Source organism: Aulonocara stuartgranti (genome assembly GCF_965226115.1).
Source record: "Aulonocara stuartgranti genome assembly, chromosome: 5".
Taxonomy (NCBI): domain Eukaryota; kingdom Metazoa; phylum Chordata; class Actinopteri; order Cichliformes; family Cichlidae; genus Aulonocara; species Aulonocara stuartgranti.
In genome coordinates this window covers 36716446-36738386 of record NC_138943.1, presented here as the reverse complement: position 1 = coordinate 36738386, position 21941 = coordinate 36716446, and the positions used below count along the sequence as shown (strand labels likewise).

Here is a 21941-nt window from a genome sequence, read left to right as displayed (position 1 = left end):
ATGAAAAACCTGTAGAAATACACAAACAAATACAAAAATACCTTACTTGGTACTGGTAACAAGTGAAACCTTTTTGTTAAAGGCCTACACGAGAAGTTGCAACTAGCTAACAATAAGGATAAATGAGCAGAAATGTTAGCTAAACATAACAGAAAAAATACTATGTTTAGCAAACAGTTATGTTTTGTAAGACATTTGAAAATTATTAGCTGTAAATACAGTTAGCAGTTAATTATGCTCTAAACATAAAGAGTAAACCATTTGACTTTTCATTTTTAAAGGATTTGACTAAATGTAAATGATAAATACTGCAGTTGAAATGTCAGGCAATAGGTATGGATGAATAGTTGTTGGATGACAGTTTGCAAAAAAGTGAAATGGATATGAAATGTGAGTAAATTGTTCTTGAGTCCAAGATTTTCAGGAAATGGGGCAAAAAGGTTGGCATTTGATGCCTTACTGGAACCGTTTTATATCTGTGCCATTCCTGATATTACATTTAAATCACAATAATACTTCCTGTTTTATAATATTAGACACACAAAGCTGTCTATAGAAGCTAACATGTCTATGATTGAATATGCAGTTCATTCCAAGATGCATTGCTTATTTTGAGCCATTCGTTGATTGTCTGTATTCAGGCAATGGATCTGTATGTAACTGATGGCATGTCTGTCTTGTACCCATTCTTCTCAGGTCCCCCATGACCGTGAGCCGTGGGCTACGGCTCGGCGGCACCCCACCTCTGGAGTGGTCTGTTGCTGTAATTGGGACCCTGTGATTCCTCGCTTCACCTCTCCTCCTTCCCCTATCCCATCCTGTCCCCCCCCTTCCCCTCCCCTTCCTCCCCCCTCTTCCCCCCCTCCCACGCGTCGCTGTGCTGGACGTCATGAGCATAGTAATCGCTCTGGGAGTCACCACACCTGAAACGTCTTATTCAGATATGGCTGCTGGATCAGAGTACGTAGTCAGTTTCAGCAAGGTGTGACTTGCAAGAAATGTTCTGTAAGAGCTGGGTTTTGTTGTTAAGATCATCAGCTCTACTGATAAAATGTTTCCCAACCTCCTTATACTCATATGCGGATGTAACATGGCTTAAATAGAACAAGAGTGCCAGGAAAACAAACTTCCTGTTTAACCTGATTATCTACATGTATTGCTACTGTACTGCACAACAAGGAGTCAGATAAGTTTTCAACCATATCCAGAGATGTCTGGAAAATGTGCGTTTATGTGGAACTATATAATGCTCTAGCTGCTCATTATTTGTTAAACATAAGCGTTAATGTGGTTGAACAGGGAATTTAAGATTGCAAAGATCTGACCAAGGGCAAAAGAGTAAAGTAGCTTGAGTGCTCAGGGCAAAAGAAATGCTGAAAGCAATGGCAGTAGTCATCATAAAGCAGAACATTTTCTTTCTGTTTGAAGGGCATTTCCTGTGTTTGGAAAATGTGATTATTTGTTTCTAACAAAGTATGAATATGATGCTAACACTGCTGCACCCCCAGTGCCCTCTAAGATGAATTCAAGAAGCGCTTACACAATGCATAATCAAATGTGTTATTTTGAAATAATTTCTAAGGGGACTGCTTTGTACTTTGAACATAAAACTGTAACATGATGTTACATGAAGTCTGTATTTTGATAGACATTGAAAAAAATACCAGATGTGACATTTTGACATGAATTTTCAAGGTTGTTTTAAGTTGACTTGAGACAACCACTGTCTGTTACACAGACAAAAAGAACAGCCAATATCCAAGAGTTGAATTATTCTCCCTGTGTCACAGGTTCTTATCTTCCACCTCTTATTAAGCAGCTAGATGTATGTTGTTCTTCTCCATGCCCGAACTATTGAATAGCACCTGAAAAAATGTATACAGACAGATCAAGTGAGCACAGTTGCCACTTCTTTGAAGGTAAATCTGCCTACGTGACTGAGGTTATTTGGAATGCAGTTGGACCCTTTCCCATCCAACCCTGTTCATGGCCCCCTTCAGTTTCCTGCAAAGCTCAGGCAGGGGAGTTTAAAAAAAAAAAAAAAAAGACAGACATACTACACACACAGTGGTTATTTATTATTATTATTTTTTTTAACCTTGATGTTAGCTTCAGTATTGGAGTACGAGGCAAGAGTAGGAAAGGTTGTTCCTGGTCTGGTTAGACCTTAACTAAAGGGCGAGGGAGTTGCATAACATAATGGCGGCCCACATTCCATTTCCTAAATTGCTGCTCTTCCAGGCAGGGCAGCGAGTGAAGGATCTTGGTGCCATCTAGTGACTGATCTTTATTAAAACAGATGCTTGTGTAACATTGGTAAAAAAGGCAAAGTGGGGAAATGTCTACAGCATTATCTATGTGTCGCTTACAATGTTTTAAATATATATATATTGTTATTTTTTCCAGCCCTGAGTCAGTTGAAGCAAGCCCTGCAGTGAATGAGAAAAACTACAACAACCACAGCTGTGGGAGCGCACAGAGTCATGGGTATCGGGGGCTACCATATGCTGTGAGTTCATACGGCTCTTCCCTAATCATCAGCTCTAATCATAGCATGTCTTATTGAAGTATTACTTTTCATAATGGGAGTACTTGTGTACAATTGTGAATGTTTTAGTGGCTTAAAATGACCCAGTTTAATCTATCTGATCTTTCCTTTTTCCTAATCTTTTCAAGTGTCTTCTGTTATGATTTCACAATAAGAGTAAAACTAAGAACTGGTGATGTTTGTAGTTTAGATGTATAAATATGAGTCCTGCTATTAGTCTTTGGTAACCACACACTACTTCTGGTATTAACAACTGAACTGTTTCACATACTTGGTTTTTTTTTTTTTTTTTGCCCTCATTTTCATTCGTCTCCATTTTCCGTTTCCCTTTTTTGCCTGAACACCCGTTGTTTGAAGATGCAACAGTCTTCCGTTGTGTGTTGTCAGGATCACAACTATGGCGCGCCCCCTCCCCCAACCCCACCCGCCTCCCCGCTCTCTCAAACCATCATTCCCCGTATGGATCTCAACGGCGTGGTACGCAGCTCTCACTATCACGATACTGCTGAGGACAACTCGGCCGACAGCGACAGCTCCTCAGAGGAGGATGGGGCCTCCTGGTGTCACTGCAACCTGACGCCGGACGGCCTGCTCATCAAATGCGACAACTGCAGGTGAGACGTGTAAAAGCCCTTCTTGTCTGAATGCTGGAACATAGGTTCCAACTGCTGTAACTGGTACAAGTGTGTAGCACTTAACCTGTTTAATGGAAATAAGAGAAAATTTTTTTTTATTAAAATTCAGGCTGTGACAATAATACAACATGCGGTAAAAGCCTTTATGACATCGCCCCCTTTAATTTTTTTTGTCTGATTTGTTTTGTTGCCTTTGTATCACAGGGGACTGGACAGAAGGAAAGGAGTAAAAGGCCAACACAGGAAAAAAACAGAAAATGTCTCAGGTATCACAGTTCACTTCATAAACTACAGTTTTCATCTCAGAGAAGGCGGTTTATCAACACCTGTTTATTTGCTCTTTTTTTGTAGCTGGAGAGAGTAGCGCAACCGAGAGTGGTGATGAAGAGGTGTCACCCTCCACCATCTCCTATACTGCCACCCAGCACACACCAACCAGCATCAAACTCACTGTCAACAGAGTCAAAAGGAGCAAATCCAAAAAGAGGAAGAAGAGCACAGAGAAGGCCCGTGGAACACAGAAGGCCAAGAAGATTAAAGTGAGTAAAGCAGAGTATGAGAAAATACAGTTTCCCACACACAGGTGCCTGTTATTATTTCTACATGGCTTCATCTTGTCATTGCACGCCCTGCATCTTACAATATTAAGTACCTTGAGGTGACTGTGGTTTGGTGCTATATAAATAAGATTTAATTGAATCAGTTAAAGTATATTAAAATTTCTTCATTCTTCGTTTACAATTTTAGTTAATTTGATGCTAACTAGCTAGCGCACAGCTCTTCCCACAGGCTCATTACATTACTTTTGTGGTTCCCGATGCCAGTCGGCTGCTCTCCGGGAGATCCTCCTGTCCTATAAACTTCAACTGATTGTTGGTTGTTCTTGAAATTGGGAGTATATTAACTGAATGCAATGCTAGCAGGTGGGGCAGATTCAGCTATTCTTATTGTATTTTAATGTTTCATCTAAGAAAATCATCTTTTATGCACACAATACATGCATGGACACACAAACCCTCTCTGCCTCATAAGATTACATTGTGTAAGATCCACAATGGAGTTTGTTTTGTTTTTTTTCTCTTGTGCTGCTTTTCTTGTACTGATATATTGACCCCAGCTCAGTTTTTATGATAAAATCTCCATTTCTTTAAATTGGTTTATTTTTCTTTCTTTTAGGCTTTCAGAGAGGGTTCTAGGAAGTCTATGAGGATGAAGGTAACATTAGACAGTTCTAGACAACAGAGCCCATTAAGGAAAAAAAAAATCCTCTCTGTGCATCTCACATAGACTCTTAGACAGTTCTCTTGATCATGACTTTTGTACAGAACTCTACCACAGAGGCTAGTGTGTTGGATGAGAACACAGAAGAGGGATGGGAGAGCAGGATCCGCCAGTGGACAGACCAGTATGAGGAGGCTCTTGCCAACCAGTACAGCGCAGATGTGCAGACACTGCTCCAGCTTCACCGATCAGCCAGTACCACCATCTCAAAGAGCGAAAGTGGTGCCACGACACCTGCTTCAACCACACAGATACATGCCTCAATGGATTCTATGGACACCATCAACCGCACTGAGCTGACCTGTAACAATACGGTTTTGGGCTCACAGATGCAGGTCAGTCCTACAAATAAAACTTTGTATGGATAGATTTTAAAAAAATGTTGAAGAACATCCCAGTCGGTATGATAAGTGACTTAGTTGTGCCATTATGTCTCCATTACTGGTTTTAATGGAATCTGCTGGCTAGGGATGAGAATTAATAAGAATTGAGCGATTCTGATTCCATTATCAATATCACTTATGGATTCGATTCATGCAAATTAATTACATGCTGTGTGGTCAAATGTTTGTGCATGTTGGATGTTTTTCCCATCTTTGTTGTGATCAGTGTTGGGGCTGTTACTCAAAAAGTAAAGTTAAAAAGTTATTTCACAGAATACTTTCTTAAAAGTAATGCAGTACGTTTCTTAATTACACCCAGGAGAAAGACATTCGATATACTACTCACGTTAGTTTCATCTTACTCTGTAAAATGACCTCAAAGACACTGTCTCATAATTACAATTAACAATATAAACCTGAGGCTACAGCCCCACACACCAACACAAATCCCTATCCTAATGAGGACACAGGATCTTTCTCTTAGTAGTTAGGTATGGACACAAAGCAAAGATGAAAACCACAACAAAGAGACTTTAAAGCATTTGCCACGGTCATTCTAGTGTAGCAGTCTCCACTTAACCAATGTGCTCTCATCCTTTTTATGTCATGAAAGTAATATCCACATCCACGCTGTAGACTGCACCACTATTTTCCTCCTGTGACACACAAACTGAAATCAGCTGATCATAGCAAGAGTGCAAGAACCCATAACCAAACTAACGATTCCAAGGAATTGGACGACTGGGAACTGGTTCTCTACAAAAACCAGTTCTCGATTCCCATCCCTACTGCTGGCTGCTTGCTAAGATCCAATCGCAATTCTGTTTTCAAAGAACCCAGTGATATTAATTTTATCCTCTGTTATCTTTTCTGATTGACAGTTAAAAATTATCCTTTGTTATACTGACCCTCTGTGCAGTCTTTCACTTCATCCGCTATCTAATAGCCCATTTTAGTTCTTCCCCCCTTCCAGGAAACTTTATTCTGATTGGCTGTTTCTTGCAAGGAAAAGGATTGAACAGGAGCCACTCTCTGAGATTAAGGCCAACCCCTCTCTGTTTCAGGCAATTTTTCTGCTCCTTCGCTCTTCCGGATTTCAGACACTGAGTGCAGTCTGTGTCCAAGAGTCCAAGATTTTGGTTTATAGTTTTTACTTTATACCCTATTTACTTATGAAAGAAGATAGGCAAACATTAAAAATATTATACTTTTTCCTTGTCTCTTTAAAAAATAACTTTATAGCTCCAGCTTGGCCGAGTAACACGGGTGCAGAAACACAGGAAGATACTCCGAGCAGCAAAGAACCTGGAGCCGGACACACTCATTATTGAATACCGGGGAAAGGTCATGCTCAAACAACAATTTGAAGTCAATGGGCACTTCTTCAAAAAGTAATTGTTAATGAGCTACTAAACTACAAAATATGTAATCTGAATTTTGTCTAAATACATTGTTTCACCTGTGAACAGCTTTTCACTCTATTTTTCTTTCTAGACCATACCCGTTCGTGCTGTTCTACTCAAAATTTAATGATGTAGAGATGTGCGTTGATGCCAGGACTTTTGGAAATGACGCCCGCTTCATCAGGAGGTCTTGTACACCCAATGCCGAGGTCAGCTGTTAAGCATTTTGAAAAATAAATCTAAATGCTTGCTAGTTAGCAATGTTTGACGTTTTCATTTAATTCTTGCAGCTAAAACAACCCATAAGCTTGCTTTCTACCACAGGTCCGGCATATGATCGCTGAGGGCATGATCCATCTGTGCATCTATGCTGTCAGGCAAATCACAAAAGACTCTGAGGTCACCATTGGATTTGACTACGAGTTCAATAGCTGGTCAGTTGCTGTCCTCTCTGACGTTCTCCTTTCTTTTAATCAGCAGTTTCTGTTTTCTTATTGGGTTTTTTTGTTTGTTTTTTTTAACAAAATAACAGTAATTACAAAGTGGACTGTGCCTGCCATAAAAGCAACCAAAACTGCCCAGTGCAGAAGCACAACCTGAGCCCTAGGGATAACTTGGTGAGTCCCCCTTCCCTGCCGCCTCCTTCCCCTTTGATTGGTGCTGAGACACGAAGGAGAAAAGCACGAAGGAAAGAGCTGGAGGGCAGTCTAGCTGCTGATGGAAACCAGATGCTGGAGCAGCAGCAACAGGACACCAGCGATCTACAGGGGACCAGTGACACAGAGGTGTGTGTGTGCGCGTGGTTAGATTTGATTTTCCAAATAATTGTGTTCAGCGTTGAGGTTAGGCAGCAATAAGAGTTCTACATTAGCTTTAGATTAAAAATCGCCACATCAATAAACACTGCTTTAATACATTTTTGTAAAGTGCAGGCTTGCGGTTTTTTAGAAGTCGTTACATGATTCAATTTGTTGCTTGTCAGGTAAGGTCATTACCTCATGTGATGCTTGTCTGTGCAATTAGGAGAGACTGACAGATGAAGTTAAGGTGGAAGAGGGGGACGAAGGAGAAGTTGATGAAAATGGGGTCATCTCCAATAAAAAAGTAAGTCACATTGCATTTCATGATTTAAGTTGTCCACTCTCGGTAATTCACATAACACTGACTTACATGTCTGCCTGTCCACATAGTCTCTTAACATCCTCGAAAGGAGGAGGAGAAGAATAGGAGGAGCTGAAGTCAAGGAGGAGGGTTTAGAAACTGAGGATGGGGCAGGAAACCCCACAGGGAACTCCTCCATCCCCCAGCACGCTGGAGTTGGGATCAGCACGCGACGCACCACCTATGTTGTGGTCAGTCACGAAGAAAAATTTTAGATTTCTAATTTCTTTTGTGTTCTATATTGAACCAGTTTAATCATTGCATTTATGTTGCAGGAAGCACCATCTATTGAAGAAAAACCCTCCCTCCCCATCCTGCCTGCCCCTGTTGCTCCCCCTAAACCCATAAAACCATCCAAGCCTCGTCCTAAGAGTCGAATATCTCGCTACCGGTCAAGCTCATCCCAGCGTGCCCGACGGCAACGCCAAGCCCTCGCCCAACAAGCTGCAGCAGCTGCAGCAGCAGCAAGGGCAACAACACCAACATCAGCAGATCAGGGTGCTGCTGTGGACGAGGAGGGAAGTCAGGGTGCATACGGTGCTGAACACAGCCACGGGGAGAACAGCCTGGGTGGTCCTCTTGTAGATGGAGATGGCCAAGGCCTTAACTGCATGAACAGAGGCAATCTGCGGTACCCTAAGACCAAGAAGGTAAGACTTTCTACATATACTAAAAGTAATACAGTGGAACCCCGTCATACGAAATTAATTCGTTCCCGAGGGTCTTTCGTAAGTCGAAAATTTTCATAAGTCGAAGCCTTTTGAGTAAACGATAGGCTAATTGCTAACTGCAACAACAATACGTCGTTCAAGTGGAACAGCGAAGCGCAAGTACGAAAGCCAAGGGGGTTGTCACGTGATTCGGAAGGCTTGTGGGCATTGTAGGCATTCTGGGCTCAGCCAATCAGAGCCAGCGGATTTCGTTACGCGGGCATTTTGCTGTAACACGGGCAGAACTATTGCTGTTAAGTGCCTTCGTAACTTGAATTTTTCGTTAAATGGGGTATTCATACATCAGGGTTCCACTGTACAAAGTCCTTTACCTTCTATGAACTATGCAAATGTAACTTTCCATTTTCTTCTCAGTACCTGGTGACAGAATGGCTAAATGACAAAATTCCTGGAGGAGAGAGAATCCACCAGGAGGTGCCTGTTGAGCGCACACTGCGGATAACCACTGACCCCACAGTTCTAGCCACCACGCTGAACATGCTTCCAGGTCTCTCTCAGTCATCACTCATCTGCACCACACCCAGACACTACATCCGCTTCGGTTCCCCGTTCAACCCTGAGAGACGCCGGCCTCGTCCGCTCCAAATGGATGGCACTTACGGCTGCTACAAAAAGGTAAACTTGGAAAAAGGTGTTTTTGGGATGGATGGGTGTGTATCCCACACACAGATTGGATGTTTCACATTTGGTGGCAAAACAAGTGTGTGTTCTTGTCTGTTTTCTCTTTTTTTTTTTCATAAACCCTTTGTGGTCGTCTTTATGCAGAGATGGATCAAACAGGTGGAGGATGAGAGCTGCTCGGCCAGTGTGGAGGATGGCACAGAGTCCACCTCCTCCCAGCAAAGTACCAGTAGCAGATCCACACCGAACCCCCTATCCAGTGGTAATTGCTTCCACACCTCCATCTGGCTAAGAAAGCACCAAAGCTAGCAGATCAGTGAAGCATGATTCAGAACTCGGCACTAAATGAAAAGTTTGTTTGTAACTGCAAATATGTTTGACTGTTGTAACTGTGGTCCTAGGCTACTTAACGTTCTTGTTGTTTTTGTCATGTTTTTTAAATCACAGAACTCACTGCACCTTTTAAAAAGCGTCGCTCCAAGTATATTACAGAAATAACACCAGCACCCTCGGACCACCTGCTTCGCCCGCTATCACCCATCACCCCTCCACTTCCAGAGGACTCCCTCCACCCACTGCTCCAGACTCCCTGTGGCTCCCTGCTGCCCAACGGTCTGGCCTATTCACCTATGCCCTCACTGCCTGCCAGCCGCTGCAACACACCGTTGCAGTTTGAAGTAAGGGCATAAATATCCACACAGTTTTCTGATGCCTGAGCTTATTTACTATCAAAGTCCAGTGAAATCCAACAGGCCACAAAGGAGAGTTTAGTGATGTACAAATTTCCTTTCCTGTCAGTCCGAGGGAGCTGCACTCTGCTCAGCTGACTCATCTGTGTCAGGACCTGTTGCAACAACCTCACATTACCTCACTTAGTAGTTCAATCTTGTTGCACAGCAGCAAACTCTAGAAGGGCTGTGTGTAAGAGTTTGATGGCCACCACCCCTAAACATCTCAATCTCTTGGTTTTGAACAGATTGCAAGACTTCAGAAAAAGACACACGCTTGGTTTGACACTAATAGACTTTGTTTTGTCTCTAGAACATATCATCCCCTGAGGCGTCTCCTGTCCATCGTCCCGAGTCCATATCCCCTGAGGTACATTTCTTCTCACATATCATGGCACTGATAAAGAAAATGGCTTTACGGTTGACATAACAATGAAGTTTATTTATTTGTTCTTCCCGTTTCCTGTCCTGTCCTTCAGCCATGTCTTCAGACAGACTTTGATGCCTCTCGGCCGCAGTTCCCAGACCTGTCACTCCCCTCCAACATGGAGAGCCCTGTTGCCATGACCTCGGATGATTTTTCCCAATCTGGAGCAGGCCAAGATTCGCAGGGCCCATCTTCTGTAGGGACCAGTTCCCTAAACCCACTGTCATGCCCTTCTTCAGACATAAACCCCCAAAACAGGGAGCAGGCCTTCAGGACAGAGTTCAACCTCATATATACCTGCTCTCCCCTCAACGCAAACCTGGGCAACCCGACAGCCACCGACCGACGCCTCTCCCAGTCAGAGGGGGGATTCTCACCTGCAGATTCCTTCCACGGTTCGATAAGCGGCCAGGGCCTGTTTGGAGAAGTGGGCCCCGGGTCCATGTCACCGTTTGGAGAGCCCCATTTTGGAGGAGGCTACCCTGACAATGGCACACCGCCTCACACCAGCAATCCACCACAAAAAAAGAAGGCAAGTTCCCCATATCTTAATGATACACGGAAAAGATGTTTGAGGTAACTTTGCAGGTAAATCTTAGGGGTTTCTTCTCAGACACAAATAACTTGTGTGAAACACAAACTGAAAAGCCAGAACTCATGATGTGCTTTTCCCCGTGCTCTGTTTGCCCATTAACTTTGTCTTAAATCTGTTTGGTCCCCTGTGTCCGGTATTCAAAACCAAACATCACAGGCATTTAGAAGCTGACCTCTTATGTGTATCTGAAATGATTTCCAGTCTGTAGATTTTACCCTTCCTCCTTTTTCCTTTACTTTCCTCCTCTTGCTCCTCCTCGTTGCTCCTTGACACTCTTTGCCAAGTCTCTCTTCCACTTTTCTTCCAAGGCAGAGGGCCAACCAGCATACCATTAGTCTGCTGACAGGGAAGCCAGATTACCAGGCAATAGCTGTAAGAAGTGAATACAAGCCAGTACAAAATATGGTGAATATTCTCCCTACAACTACATCTTTAGAAGTGTGCATGTAAATATTGTTTCTTTGCATCTGCATACAACACCCACGCCATGCTCCAGCAGCTCTGCCCTCTCCCCTTCTCCAAAACCTACATTGAATTATGATTCTGTAGTTTCCAGAAAGAGTTATTTTGCCATTTCAGTCAAGCTCATTGAAGTGTGTAAGGTTCATCCATTGCCTTCAACACAAGAGACAAATTCCACAAATTGTTATGATGGTGTCGGGTGTGCTCATGCTCCATCTCATCTATGGCTCTTTCCAAACTGGGACTTGTGGTTTATCCACATCCACTGTAAGAGGGGCTAAATTTGTCAAAGTGGTTCACAGCAACCCTCCCCCCCAAAAATGAAAACGGACAGTATCACGTGGCACCAGAAGAGGGGCGTAGCATGGATCAAGGGTCTGACACATGCATAGATTAACATTCATTAATCTTATTGATAATTGTTCTGAAGCTGCTTGGAAAAACTTAGTTCAGTAAAGCAGCAATTGCTCCTCAGACTGCCAGTAACATGTACTTCCTTACTGCCTTAACGAAAAATCTGTGCCTTAGTTGTGTTGTAATCTCAAACCCCTCTGAAATCCTACGCTGTAATTTGATGTGCACCTCCCTGGATATATAACTGTTGTGGTGACACAACCCTCAGCTATTGTGATCGGCCTGTTTAATACCATCAATTCCTCCTGTGCATTTCCGAGTACTTTTCAGCTGCAGTGTTTGAATTCATCTGTTAGAAAATAACAATCACGACCAGAGAGAAAGTCCCAGCATTTTATTGGTTTCTACCAGCTGGCACTGCAGCAAAACAAAACACTAGAAAACGAGCACAAGGTAATTATTCCATACGGATAAAGGGTGTTAGCCACTTATGTAGGTTAAGTCATATGCTATAGAACAGGAGTAAGCAACTCCAGGCCTCGCGTGCCGGTGTCCTGCCTGTTTTAGATATCACCCCGGGTCAACGCACCTGAATCGAATGATTATGTCAATACCAGGCCTCTGGAGAACTCCCAGACATGTTAAGGAGGTCATTTAGCCATTTAAATCAGCTGTGGACACAGCAGCAAGGACAAATCTAAAACCTGCTCTAGAAAGACTGACCACAGCCTAAATCTGGCTTCAGTCAGCCACATTGACTTGTTTACTCTTCAACCTAAGTTTCGTTTAAGGTTGTTATATCTCTGCGTTCTTGTCAAAATCAACAGAAGCATAAAAAAAAAATCTTATAATTAACTGCGCTTGGCATTTAAACATTTCATGCTCTTTTAATAGGTGACCATTTGTAGACCTTATTGTGGTGGGGGGGGGGAAGGTAAACTGATAGCTTTTGGTGCTCTGTGGTAACTTCATCCTGACATCTGGTCCCTCTGACAGTACAGCCTTGTAGCTTACCTCACATGTGATGTTAAACTGGTTGAAAGATTCAGGCAAGAGCCATCCATGTCAGTTATATATCTATATATACTATGTGTGTATATATAAATATATATATAATATATAGATGTGTATGTGTGCGTGTGTGGTCATGCCACTCCCCTGCCTCTTTCATAACCCTCTGTTCTTTTGTGTCATGATGACATTAAGCTGGGATGAGCACTCTCATTCTCATTGTAAACGGTGCAGGTGTGTGTATGTGTCGTGCGTGTGTGTGTGTGCTCGAACCTTCTGTGGATATGTTTTCGTAGTTATTGTTTCAGCGTGATTGCATCATGGTGTGGTGCATTTAAAGTTGCTTGCTCCTCTGTCAAAGCTTATGTACTAACACTGCATTGACAACGCAACAGTATGTTGTGTTTGAGTCTCTCGTGACTACAAGTCTGGTCATGGAAGAACAACAGATGTCGTTGCTCCCTGCTGGTGAAGGTGTTTCTCTAAAAATTCTTTAATAGTAATTACAGTTTTCAGGTGAGTCCTCTAGCGTGGTGCATGCGGTCTGCCTGTCACTCAGTGCAGTTTTGGTGAATGGTGTGATTGAGCGAGCAGCCTGGCATAAGTGAGTCCATCAGTTCCTCAGCAGCAGGGTTTGAACAGACTCCCTCTTCCCTCTGCTGCTATAGGTGTCTTTGCTGGAATACCGCAAGAGGAAGCAGGGCAGTGGTCGTGACTCGGAGCCAGCCAGCAGCAGCTCCTCTCTGGGTGGCACTTCCACACAGCCTGGCTCCCACTACAACAAGGAGTCCCATCATCCTCATAACCATCAGCAGATGCCGCTTCCAGCATCTCCACAAAGCACCTTCTCATCCTCAGCACACTCCACCTCAGTCCCACACGTAGAGGAAGTCAGTCCTCCGGAGCACCAGGGCTTGTCAGTGCAGTCCAGACGCCAGGACAGCAACAACCAGTGGTGAGAAGTCCTTTTAAAGATGACTCACTAAATTGGCCTTTCAGTACATGTTCGGCTATGTTAATTGCAATAATTCAGAGCCTAGCAGATAAATAAATAAATGAATGGAGATCTCACAGTTGTCTGTTTTCCAAGGATGGTCCCCACTACTGTTGAGCGTCTGAGGGAAGGCCAGGGGGTTCTAGAGCGAGTGCTGAGAAGCTTCAAGGTGGACCGGAGTTACAAGAGGAGTGAAGGCTCCATAGAGAAGGAATCTGGTATGAATGCATTCGACACGTCACAACAACAAGAATATATTGTTAGACTTTATAGACAGCCTAGTATAAAGCAGTATGTTAGGGATGGCTATTTTAAGGAAAAGTAGTATTCGCTGTTCGCTGGGTACCATTTGACTGTTTTCTTTTTTTTTTCTTTTTTTTTTAAAGGACACCCAAAGAATATAGTAATCGTCATCTTTGGCGTCTTTATTTCTTTGTACAGTAGGAGATGATCCCATAGCACCTCTAACAGCTAAAACCTGGTGCTAGCATGTTTTTTTATTTTATAGTACTTGGTAAATGACTTTTGGCTTTGGCAGTCCCTTACATCCTGCTGTGTGCCATTCTAAAGCAAAGACAAATCTATAGTTTAATACAACAAATGGTCACAAGCAATTTGATTCATTTATATTTTGATAACTGTTGAAATATCTGTGTATGCTCTTTAATTTTCCTTAAAACGTTGCTCTTTTCTTAGTGGTGAAATTGGTTGTCCTGTTTTGTTTTCAGATGTAGATCGATATGAGATGCAGGCAGTGTCCATGGCTTCTTCCACGAAGAGTCCACACAGATACAGCCCCTCTGTTTACTCTCACCAGGTAGCTGGTCCACATCACTTTGAACTTGCTGTCCCTGTTTTGCGTTAGTTGCTTGTAAATTAAGTTCAGTATTCAACAATGACTTCTTGGGTGATTGGCAGAATTTTTTTCAAATTCTGTTCTCCAACCGTTATGAAGGAGACGATCAAAAACAATTAGTCTGCTGAATTCATTTGTCCTATTAAATTCAGCGCTTCCATTTTCTTTAGAGGTGCAGTCATCCCTCTATAGAAGTATGTTTTTCAACAAGATACGATAATAGAGATAAGATGGCCTTTATTAGTCCCACACGTAGGGAATTTGTTGTGTCACTGCAGAAAGTGGGCAGTGTGAAGTTACAGCAGCAAAGTTTAAGAAAAACAGTGGAACAGGATAAGAGATCGTTGTAGAAGTAATAGTCAGCAAGGTTTCGATATTTGACCATGTGTAGCATCACTTCAGGCGTGTCGGCCTTGAAAGATGAATATGGTACCTGAGACGAGACATACTTGAGGAAAAAATTGCTAAAACTTACTTCATTTTAAGAGTGGCTCCCCTCTTAAAATAAAAAGGGGGGTTGTGTTTTTGTTTTTCCCTCCCCCCTCTTCTCTGAAAAACAAATTAAACATCTAGAGCTGGAAATGAGCTGAACAGAAATGTATCAGTGTCACACAGTGTGTGCCTATGTATGTATTTGTGTGCAGGCCACAGAAAGCCACAGACAGACTGACAGCCCGATGTTCCTCCAGCAGACCTCCAGCTCTCCATTCCGGTGTTCCTACAGCCCGTCATCAGGCCAGAATGTCTACCAGCGCCTCTCCTCTTCCCACCAAGGACACGCCCAGGACCACCCCCCAGCCTCATACTCAAGTCCCACCCCCACTTCCTCAACAGACTCCAGGCCAGCGACAGGCTCGCTTCACCAGCAGAGTGGTAGCAGTAGCGCGGATGGAGGCTACAGCAGCAGCCACTTAAAAGCCAGCCTTTTGAACAGCAGCAGCCTGGTGGGGGCTCCTGCCCCAGGATCCCGGGTCCATGGGCAGACTAAAACAGACTCTGGTGCGCAGGCCTCCAAAGGGAGTCAGCATCAGGCACCTCGCAGCCTGAAGTCAGGCAGCCCAGGTCAGGCAGTGCTGCAGGCTAGCCCCAGACTGCTGTCGGCCTCTGGACCGACACACTACCCCCAGCGAGGGACGAACCTCAGTCAGTTCCAGCATTCTTCCCTGCAGGGATCCGGAGTAAGGACACAGTCAGGAAGCTTTTAGGACCTTGTGTGTGTGTGCGTGCGCGCGCGCGTGTGTGTGTGTGTGTGTGTGTGTGTGTGTGTGTGTGTGTGAGCTGTGCATCTCCTCAACCCCTGAGGCTGCAGTACAACAGGGATCAGGAGTTTGGGGAGGGCAAATGTACAGACCTAAGAAGAACAAGGACTTGTTTGAGAATTTGTCCCATATTATTTTCTGTCTTTTCTTTTCTTTCTTTTCAGAAGAATAAAAAATAATTAGCACATCCTGCACAAAGATGAATCATTGACTTTGGACATTATTAGCGAATCAGAGGGAAAAGTGATTTGGCTGACACGTTCAGAGAAAAACAAAGAAATCATATGTAAGTTGAAATTGTTGTTCCTCGAGAGGCTCGATAATGTCAGAAATGAAAACCTTCCACACAAATGTCTGTACAAAGTTCTACCACACCTGTGGTCACTGTGGTATCCAGGTTGGAGAAATGCATATGTAACTAAAAGCAAGAGTTACAGTTTAAATATCTTGTTTGTTTTGGTCGAGGTTACTTGATTCGGCGAGTGGCCGAGTCTGCGCTGCAGTAATTGTTTAATTTGGTAAGGGGGGAAGACGACCTGTTAATCATCCGTTATATAGATGCATTAGAGAGACGGGGAGTTTGAGCTCTCCCTAAAAACTAGGATCATTCCATATAATTACCAGCTTCCGTTTTCTCAAACATGAAACCAGCCCATTTCCCCCCAGCGACCCAGCCTGTCTTGGTGTTATCTTCTGTTCTCTCACCTCACTGGACTGTTTTGGTTTCACTTTAGGACTGCTCTGATATTATACTTGAGAAATACAACTCTTTTGATTCATGGTGCTGCATGTTTTGTTTTGTTTTGTTTGTATTTGTTACGATAAGTTTATAATCCAGTTATGTTCCACCCCACAAGGCTGCATTCATCGTTTTTGTTCTCCAAATCTATACACTCATGCAGGAAAAAGAAGGTTATTAGTGGGGCTATATTTCTAAGCCAAGCTGTTGGGTTTTCATACTGCAGAGTTTGTTTTTTTCCTCTTGTCTGACCAATCGTTGCATTCCGTGTGACGCTGAGGGGAATCGGGGGCGAGGATCTCCGAGGGAGCATTTGGATTGTTTCTAAAACCTAGGTGAAGAAAAAGCTGCTATCCTCTCCTGTTGGAGCTGCTTCCCTTTCCACAGAATGCTGTATTTTGTTTGAATTTTTTCCTTTTTAATTACCAACACATACTGACTTGTGAAGAAAGCGACGGTCCCCCGTCGGCCGCAGCAGGACCTAAGACTAATGTCAAGGCGACAAGGGTGGCCGCCTGCTCCCTCACGTTTTTCATTTAGGACCGGATGTGGGGGGGAAATGGCCACGTTTGCGTGGACGACTTCAAGGACCGAGGGGACCAGTTGTGCAACTGGACACCACCACACACCACTACAGCTCACCACCCTCTCCCCTCACTAACACACAGGAGGGTACTCATTTTACATGAATGTTTGACACATATGGAAAAAAATAAAAGTTGTGACCCAAAATTAACCAGCACCTTAAACTGAAAGAGATACGACCTAAAAAACACAATAGGACATTATGTATGATTATGTGTACTTGTATAGAAAGAAATGTGATATAGACTTGTATGGAGAAAATATCGTACACTGAATTTACCGCATGATCTTTGTTTGTAGGGTCTGAGTGACCACCTTTTGTCAGATGGATGGAAGCAAATCATTGGGTCTGTTCTGGGGTTCCTCCAAAATCCAGGCGCTGCGTTTTTTCTGTTGTTTTTGTAAAGATCCTTCTGTTGGTTTGCTTTTATTTTTACACAGATCATAGTAGTAACTATTTCAATTGTTCTCCTCCAGAAGATTTAAAAAGCAAGAGATGTAATGCATTTTGATAATAAAACAATCATGATGGTAATGTATTTTGAAAACTACCATTGTGATGGCATCTGAGGGAGACTTCTTGTGTGATTTGCACCTGTCGAGCTGTCTGAATGGGATTTACATCGTTGGGGCTTGTACGATAGTTAAAAATGGTCAATTTTCCACAGTATTATTGAAAACATTGCAGTCTTGTTTCAGCTAGCAAAATGTCTTCATTCATCTCCATTAACAGGGTTGCTTCTCTTTCAGTTAATAGTTATCAAATGTCAGTGCAACATAATCACTTTGCTTAACCTGCTAGGATTTCTCTGGCTAGAAGAGTGTTAATTTACATATGAAAGTTTCTGAATTTATACGAAAAGGCGCTATTAGACAAATATAAATACAGAAGGGTTGATACAGCCTTTCAAAGAAAAACTCTGGTTCTGTTACTTGCGCTTTATTTTTAAAGGTGGTGATGCATTGAACCAGGTGAAGGTTAGAGCATACTCATGGAAATGAGTGTCAGTGGCTGATGGTGGTTTGGTTCATGCAATTTATACAGGAGGAATGCACTGGCCTGTGGAGTTGGATGAGATCATTTTCTGTATATGCTCAACTGTTAAGAACTATTATGCAGCTTAAAGGTTTAAATGTACTTTTACTGAGTTTTCTTAACTGCATCAGTGTTTCTCAGTGCCGTCTCTCTCCACTAGAGAGCAGCATTGAGCTGCAGACTAATGTAAAACAAACGACCCAAGTGAAAGTCAGCTTCTCCATTGTCACTCTGATCTCTGATACTCTAGCTGTGTTTGGTCATATGTTCAGTCTCAAAAGTTACAATATGCACTTATACATAGCAACGTCACGGTGACAGAAAGCGATAGTTTCTATGGATGTGTTAATTAGAACCATCACTGGATGTCGCAATTTCCTCTCTTGATTTTCAACAGCTTGCCCATGGAGCTGTTAAATACAGTTATTTAGGGTCTTTGCCTTACAATATAAAGCGTGTGAGGCACCTCTTGTTCTGATTCATCACTACATTAATAAAAATGAAATGAATTAAATATTATGACAAAACAAACCCTGAACTTTTCTGACCTTTGGAGCTGTTGATGACGCTTTCCAAACAAGTTTTGAAATTTAACAATGAGGTTATATTTTTGCAAAAGCACATTTCTCAGTTACAGCATCTGCTAAGTTGATTTGATTTCAGTGTTTTACACAGATATATAGTTTAGTACGCTGTATTCAGTTTTATCTGCGCTCATAATCACTATGCATATCTTTCTGTAATAGGTGAATAACACACTAAGAACATCATGCTCTCAGTTGTAGAACTAAATGAGTTACAGCAAATAACCCATCAGTGACCTGGAGAGTTGCACTGACGGTCTCTACAGAACATCTTTTCTTTTCTGTTCAGTATAGAAAAATGTGTATTCCTTTACTGCAATCAGTTTCACCCAGCAACAGCAAACATCCTCCTGTAACCACTTGCAAACCAGTCGTGGAAAAAGGATTTTTCCCTCATGACCAATAGTTATCACGTGGCCACCAGCTGATCAATAGTCTCCTGCAAATTGATGGATGGATGTTATTGTTGCCAAAAACAGGTTTACTGCACCTTTTGTCCCACTCACATTATACTGACACTGCCAGTGGACTTCAAGGATCAGAGGCAGCAGGGAGAATGTAACGTGGTATGTAAATGCAAGAGATCAAGGGTTTCTTTTCTTGGATCTGCATGGCAGCTGCACTGGTGTCGCTTTAAGTGAGAACTTTATGAACCTCATAAATCGGTTAGGGGGCTTGGAGATTTTGAGGTAAATCTCTGGAGAAGATCCTGGACTGCTCTGTGAAAGGCATGTCTGTAGCAGAACTGGCAGACTGTAATGGAAAGTCTGCACATTTATTCTAATGACAAATATAAGCGTTAAATCAATGCTTGTTTGTGGGATGCTGCTATAGTTTTCTGGGTTGTGCCACTTTCGAAGCAGGAAGATCAGTTACACAGAGAAAGGTCGCTGACTGATGTTTTCAGTTTTGTCAAGCCAGCAAATGCAAAAAAAGAACTTTGTTAATTACCAAGACCACACTGAGGGGAAAACATACTGCAAAGGCAGTGGGTTGTCACACATGGTCATTTCACACCACATCATGCATTGAAACACTGAAGTACATAACTAAGTATCAAAGTAGTTAGGACTGTCCAGCACTCTACCTGACCCTCCCCGAGGCAAACCTGAAGGACCACAGCTGCTCTCTGAGGTGACTGCTCCAGCCTCAGCAGATGGAAGGCTGAGAGAAGGCACAGCAAGGAACTATGTTACTATTCAGCCAGTAGTCTGGACACAGTGCACCACAACCAAGAAAGCAGCGATCACCCACGACTTACTGTGTAGCCTGCTGCCCCTGGTCATTTTTTAGCTGCACAGTCAGGGTTAGAAATAACAGGAAACATGGCTAACCAACACAGGGGTAGAAAGTTGTGCCAGGACATGATGATAAGCTGAGAAATACACCAGTTAAGTTCGACGCATTTGTTTATGTAGTTTCATATAAATTTAATGAAATAAAAAAATATAAGCAACTGTCTGAGTACAGTCAGGTTTATCGTGTCTCTCTAAGCTTGATATTACAGCTTTTGGTAGGGGGAAGATTCATAAAAAATGTATAGAGTTTATCTGCGGTGTTAGAATTATATTGGCAGTTGTCATTTGTACAAATACTGTCACATGCGTATTCTATTCAATTCAATTCAACTTTGTTTGTACAGCGCCAAATCACAACAAGGTGCTTTATATTGTAAGGTAGACCTCACAATAACACATACATAGAGAAACCCAACAATCATATGACCCCTTATGAGCAAGGACTTTGGCGACAGTGGGAAGGAAAAACTCCCGTTTAACAGGAAGAAACCTCCAGCAGAAACAGGCTCAGAGAGGGGCGGGGCCATCTGCTGCGACTGGTTGGGGAGAGAGGAGGAACATTTAACCCTTCCAAGATGACGTTACACCTTTTCTGACAGCTGGAATGATCATCTGTTTACAACATCACAGCAGTCATAAGGAATTCCTTCCCTGTAGCTGCCATGCTATGAAATATCCAAGGTGGCTCAGGTGCACAGGAATTTGGCCTTTCAAAACAGAAATCTTCAGTCTTACAGTTGCACTGTACCACAAACTCCACCCTGCTGCCACACAGGCAGTTTCACCCTCAGTGGGGAAGTTCATGAGTTTTGATAACAAACCTGGCACCGAATGCACTGCTGTCACATTTGGGGCCAAAAGTCCGTTTAGCTTAGATTAAATTCTTCTTTGTTGAGGATTCTTAACTCTTTGCTTTGTTCCTTGATAATTCACGGTCACGATTCCCAAGCATGTCTTTCATCCAGTCTTCCTTCTCTCTCCCCAACAGGTCGTGGCAGATGGCCCCGCCCCTCCCTGAGCCTGGTTTTGCTGGAGGTGTCTTCCTGTTAAAAGGGAGCCAAAGTGCTTGCTCATAGGGGGTCATATGATTGTTCAGTTTTTCTCTGTATGTATTATTGTAGGTCTACCTTACAATATAAAGCACCTTGGGGTCATTGTTGATGTGATTTGGTGCTGTATAAATAAAACTGAACTGAATTGAAAATTGAACAATTCAACATAGCAACTAGCTGGCTAATGTTGTTGCTAGCAAGATATGATCTGAAGCCAGAATTTGTTTTGCTCTCATTTTGTGTTGGAGTCCGTGTTGTGTCAATTTCCAGACTGGTACTGGTCACCATGGGCACTGACAGTTGAAGAGAGGCATCCGCAGTCTCTTAGAGGGGACCCAGAGTGTCACCAAAAGTCTCCCTTTTTCTAGAGCATGACAGTCAGATACATCCAGACAGTGCCAGTAAAGGGCATTTAATTAATCATGTTTGAGAAGATTCAGGAATCCAGGCTTCACTAGTATCTTATCTAAGATCAGCTGGGAAAACGCCTGTTAAAAGTATGGCTAGATGTTATCACTGGTTCCCTTACATGAAGGCTTCTCATTGACATGTATGTAAATAGAATGAAAGACTTTAACTAATGTTACATATAACAGTCATTCATCATCAATTGATCAGTATTAACTGTAAAGACATTTCCATTATATTTCATTTGAATCATGAGCTTTGCTCCTGTGTCTGTAAAACATCCATCCATCCTTCCGCTTATCCTTTTCAGGGTCGCGGGGGGCGCTGGAGCCTATCCCAGCTGTCATAGGGCGAGAGGCAGGGTACACCCTGGACAGGTCGCCAGTCTGTCGCAGGGCCAACACACAGGGACAAACAACCATTCGCACTCACATTCACACCTAGTGACAATTTGGATTATCCAATTAACCTATCCCCACAAGCTGCATGTCTTTGGACCAGGGCCGGCCCGTGGCATAGGCCGTATAGGCAAATGCTAAGGGCGCCGTCCATCAGGGGGCGCCACGCCAGTGCCACAAATGTTGAAAAAAAAAAAAGTTGGTACTATTATTTCTAAATACAAAAAATAATCCCACGTTAATTAAAATGCAAAGTAAAGCTTATTTAATAGAAATATTATTTGTTACAACATTACACTACACTGCTGATGTAGGGGGGCGCCACCTAAAATCTTGCCTAGGGCGCCAGATTGGTTAGGGCCGTTTCTGCTTTGGACGGTGGGAGGAAGCCG

At 42.9% G+C, this 21941-nt stretch overlaps 2 protein-coding genes across 2 annotated transcripts in view; one reads left to right on the top strand and one right to left on the bottom strand.

Moving 5' to 3' along the window:
• setd5 (SET domain containing 5) overlaps positions 1-17347 on the top strand; it is a 29287-nt gene extending 11940 nt beyond the window's left edge. Inside the window, 25 exon segments of the mRNA XM_082534263.1 lie at positions 697-866; positions 868-960; positions 2407-2509; positions 2906-3162; positions 3388-3449; positions 3535-3722; positions 4360-4398; positions 4509-4799; positions 6090-6238; positions 6342-6459; positions 6575-6684; positions 6783-7035; positions 7274-7354; positions 7441-7602; positions 7687-8061; positions 8497-8757; positions 8908-9025; positions 9211-9440; positions 9805-9861; positions 9971-10450; positions 10826-10918; positions 13009-13295; positions 13431-13552; positions 14063-14151; positions 14835-17347. Of these exon segments, the coding sequence (XP_082390389.1) occupies positions 697-866; positions 868-960; positions 2407-2509; positions 2906-3162; positions 3388-3449; positions 3535-3722; positions 4360-4398; positions 4509-4799; positions 6090-6238; positions 6342-6459; positions 6575-6684; positions 6783-7035; positions 7274-7354; positions 7441-7602; positions 7687-8061; positions 8497-8757; positions 8908-9025; positions 9211-9440; positions 9805-9861; positions 9971-10450; positions 10826-10918; positions 13009-13295; positions 13431-13552; positions 14063-14151; positions 14835-15395 (4749 nt within the window). The 3' untranslated portion in view covers positions 15396-17347.
• LOC309706775 (transcriptional repressor scratch 1-like) overlaps positions 1-21941 on the bottom strand; it is a 409990-nt gene that overhangs the window by 176416 nt on the left and 211633 nt on the right. The gene's annotated exons all lie outside the window — the stretch shown is intronic.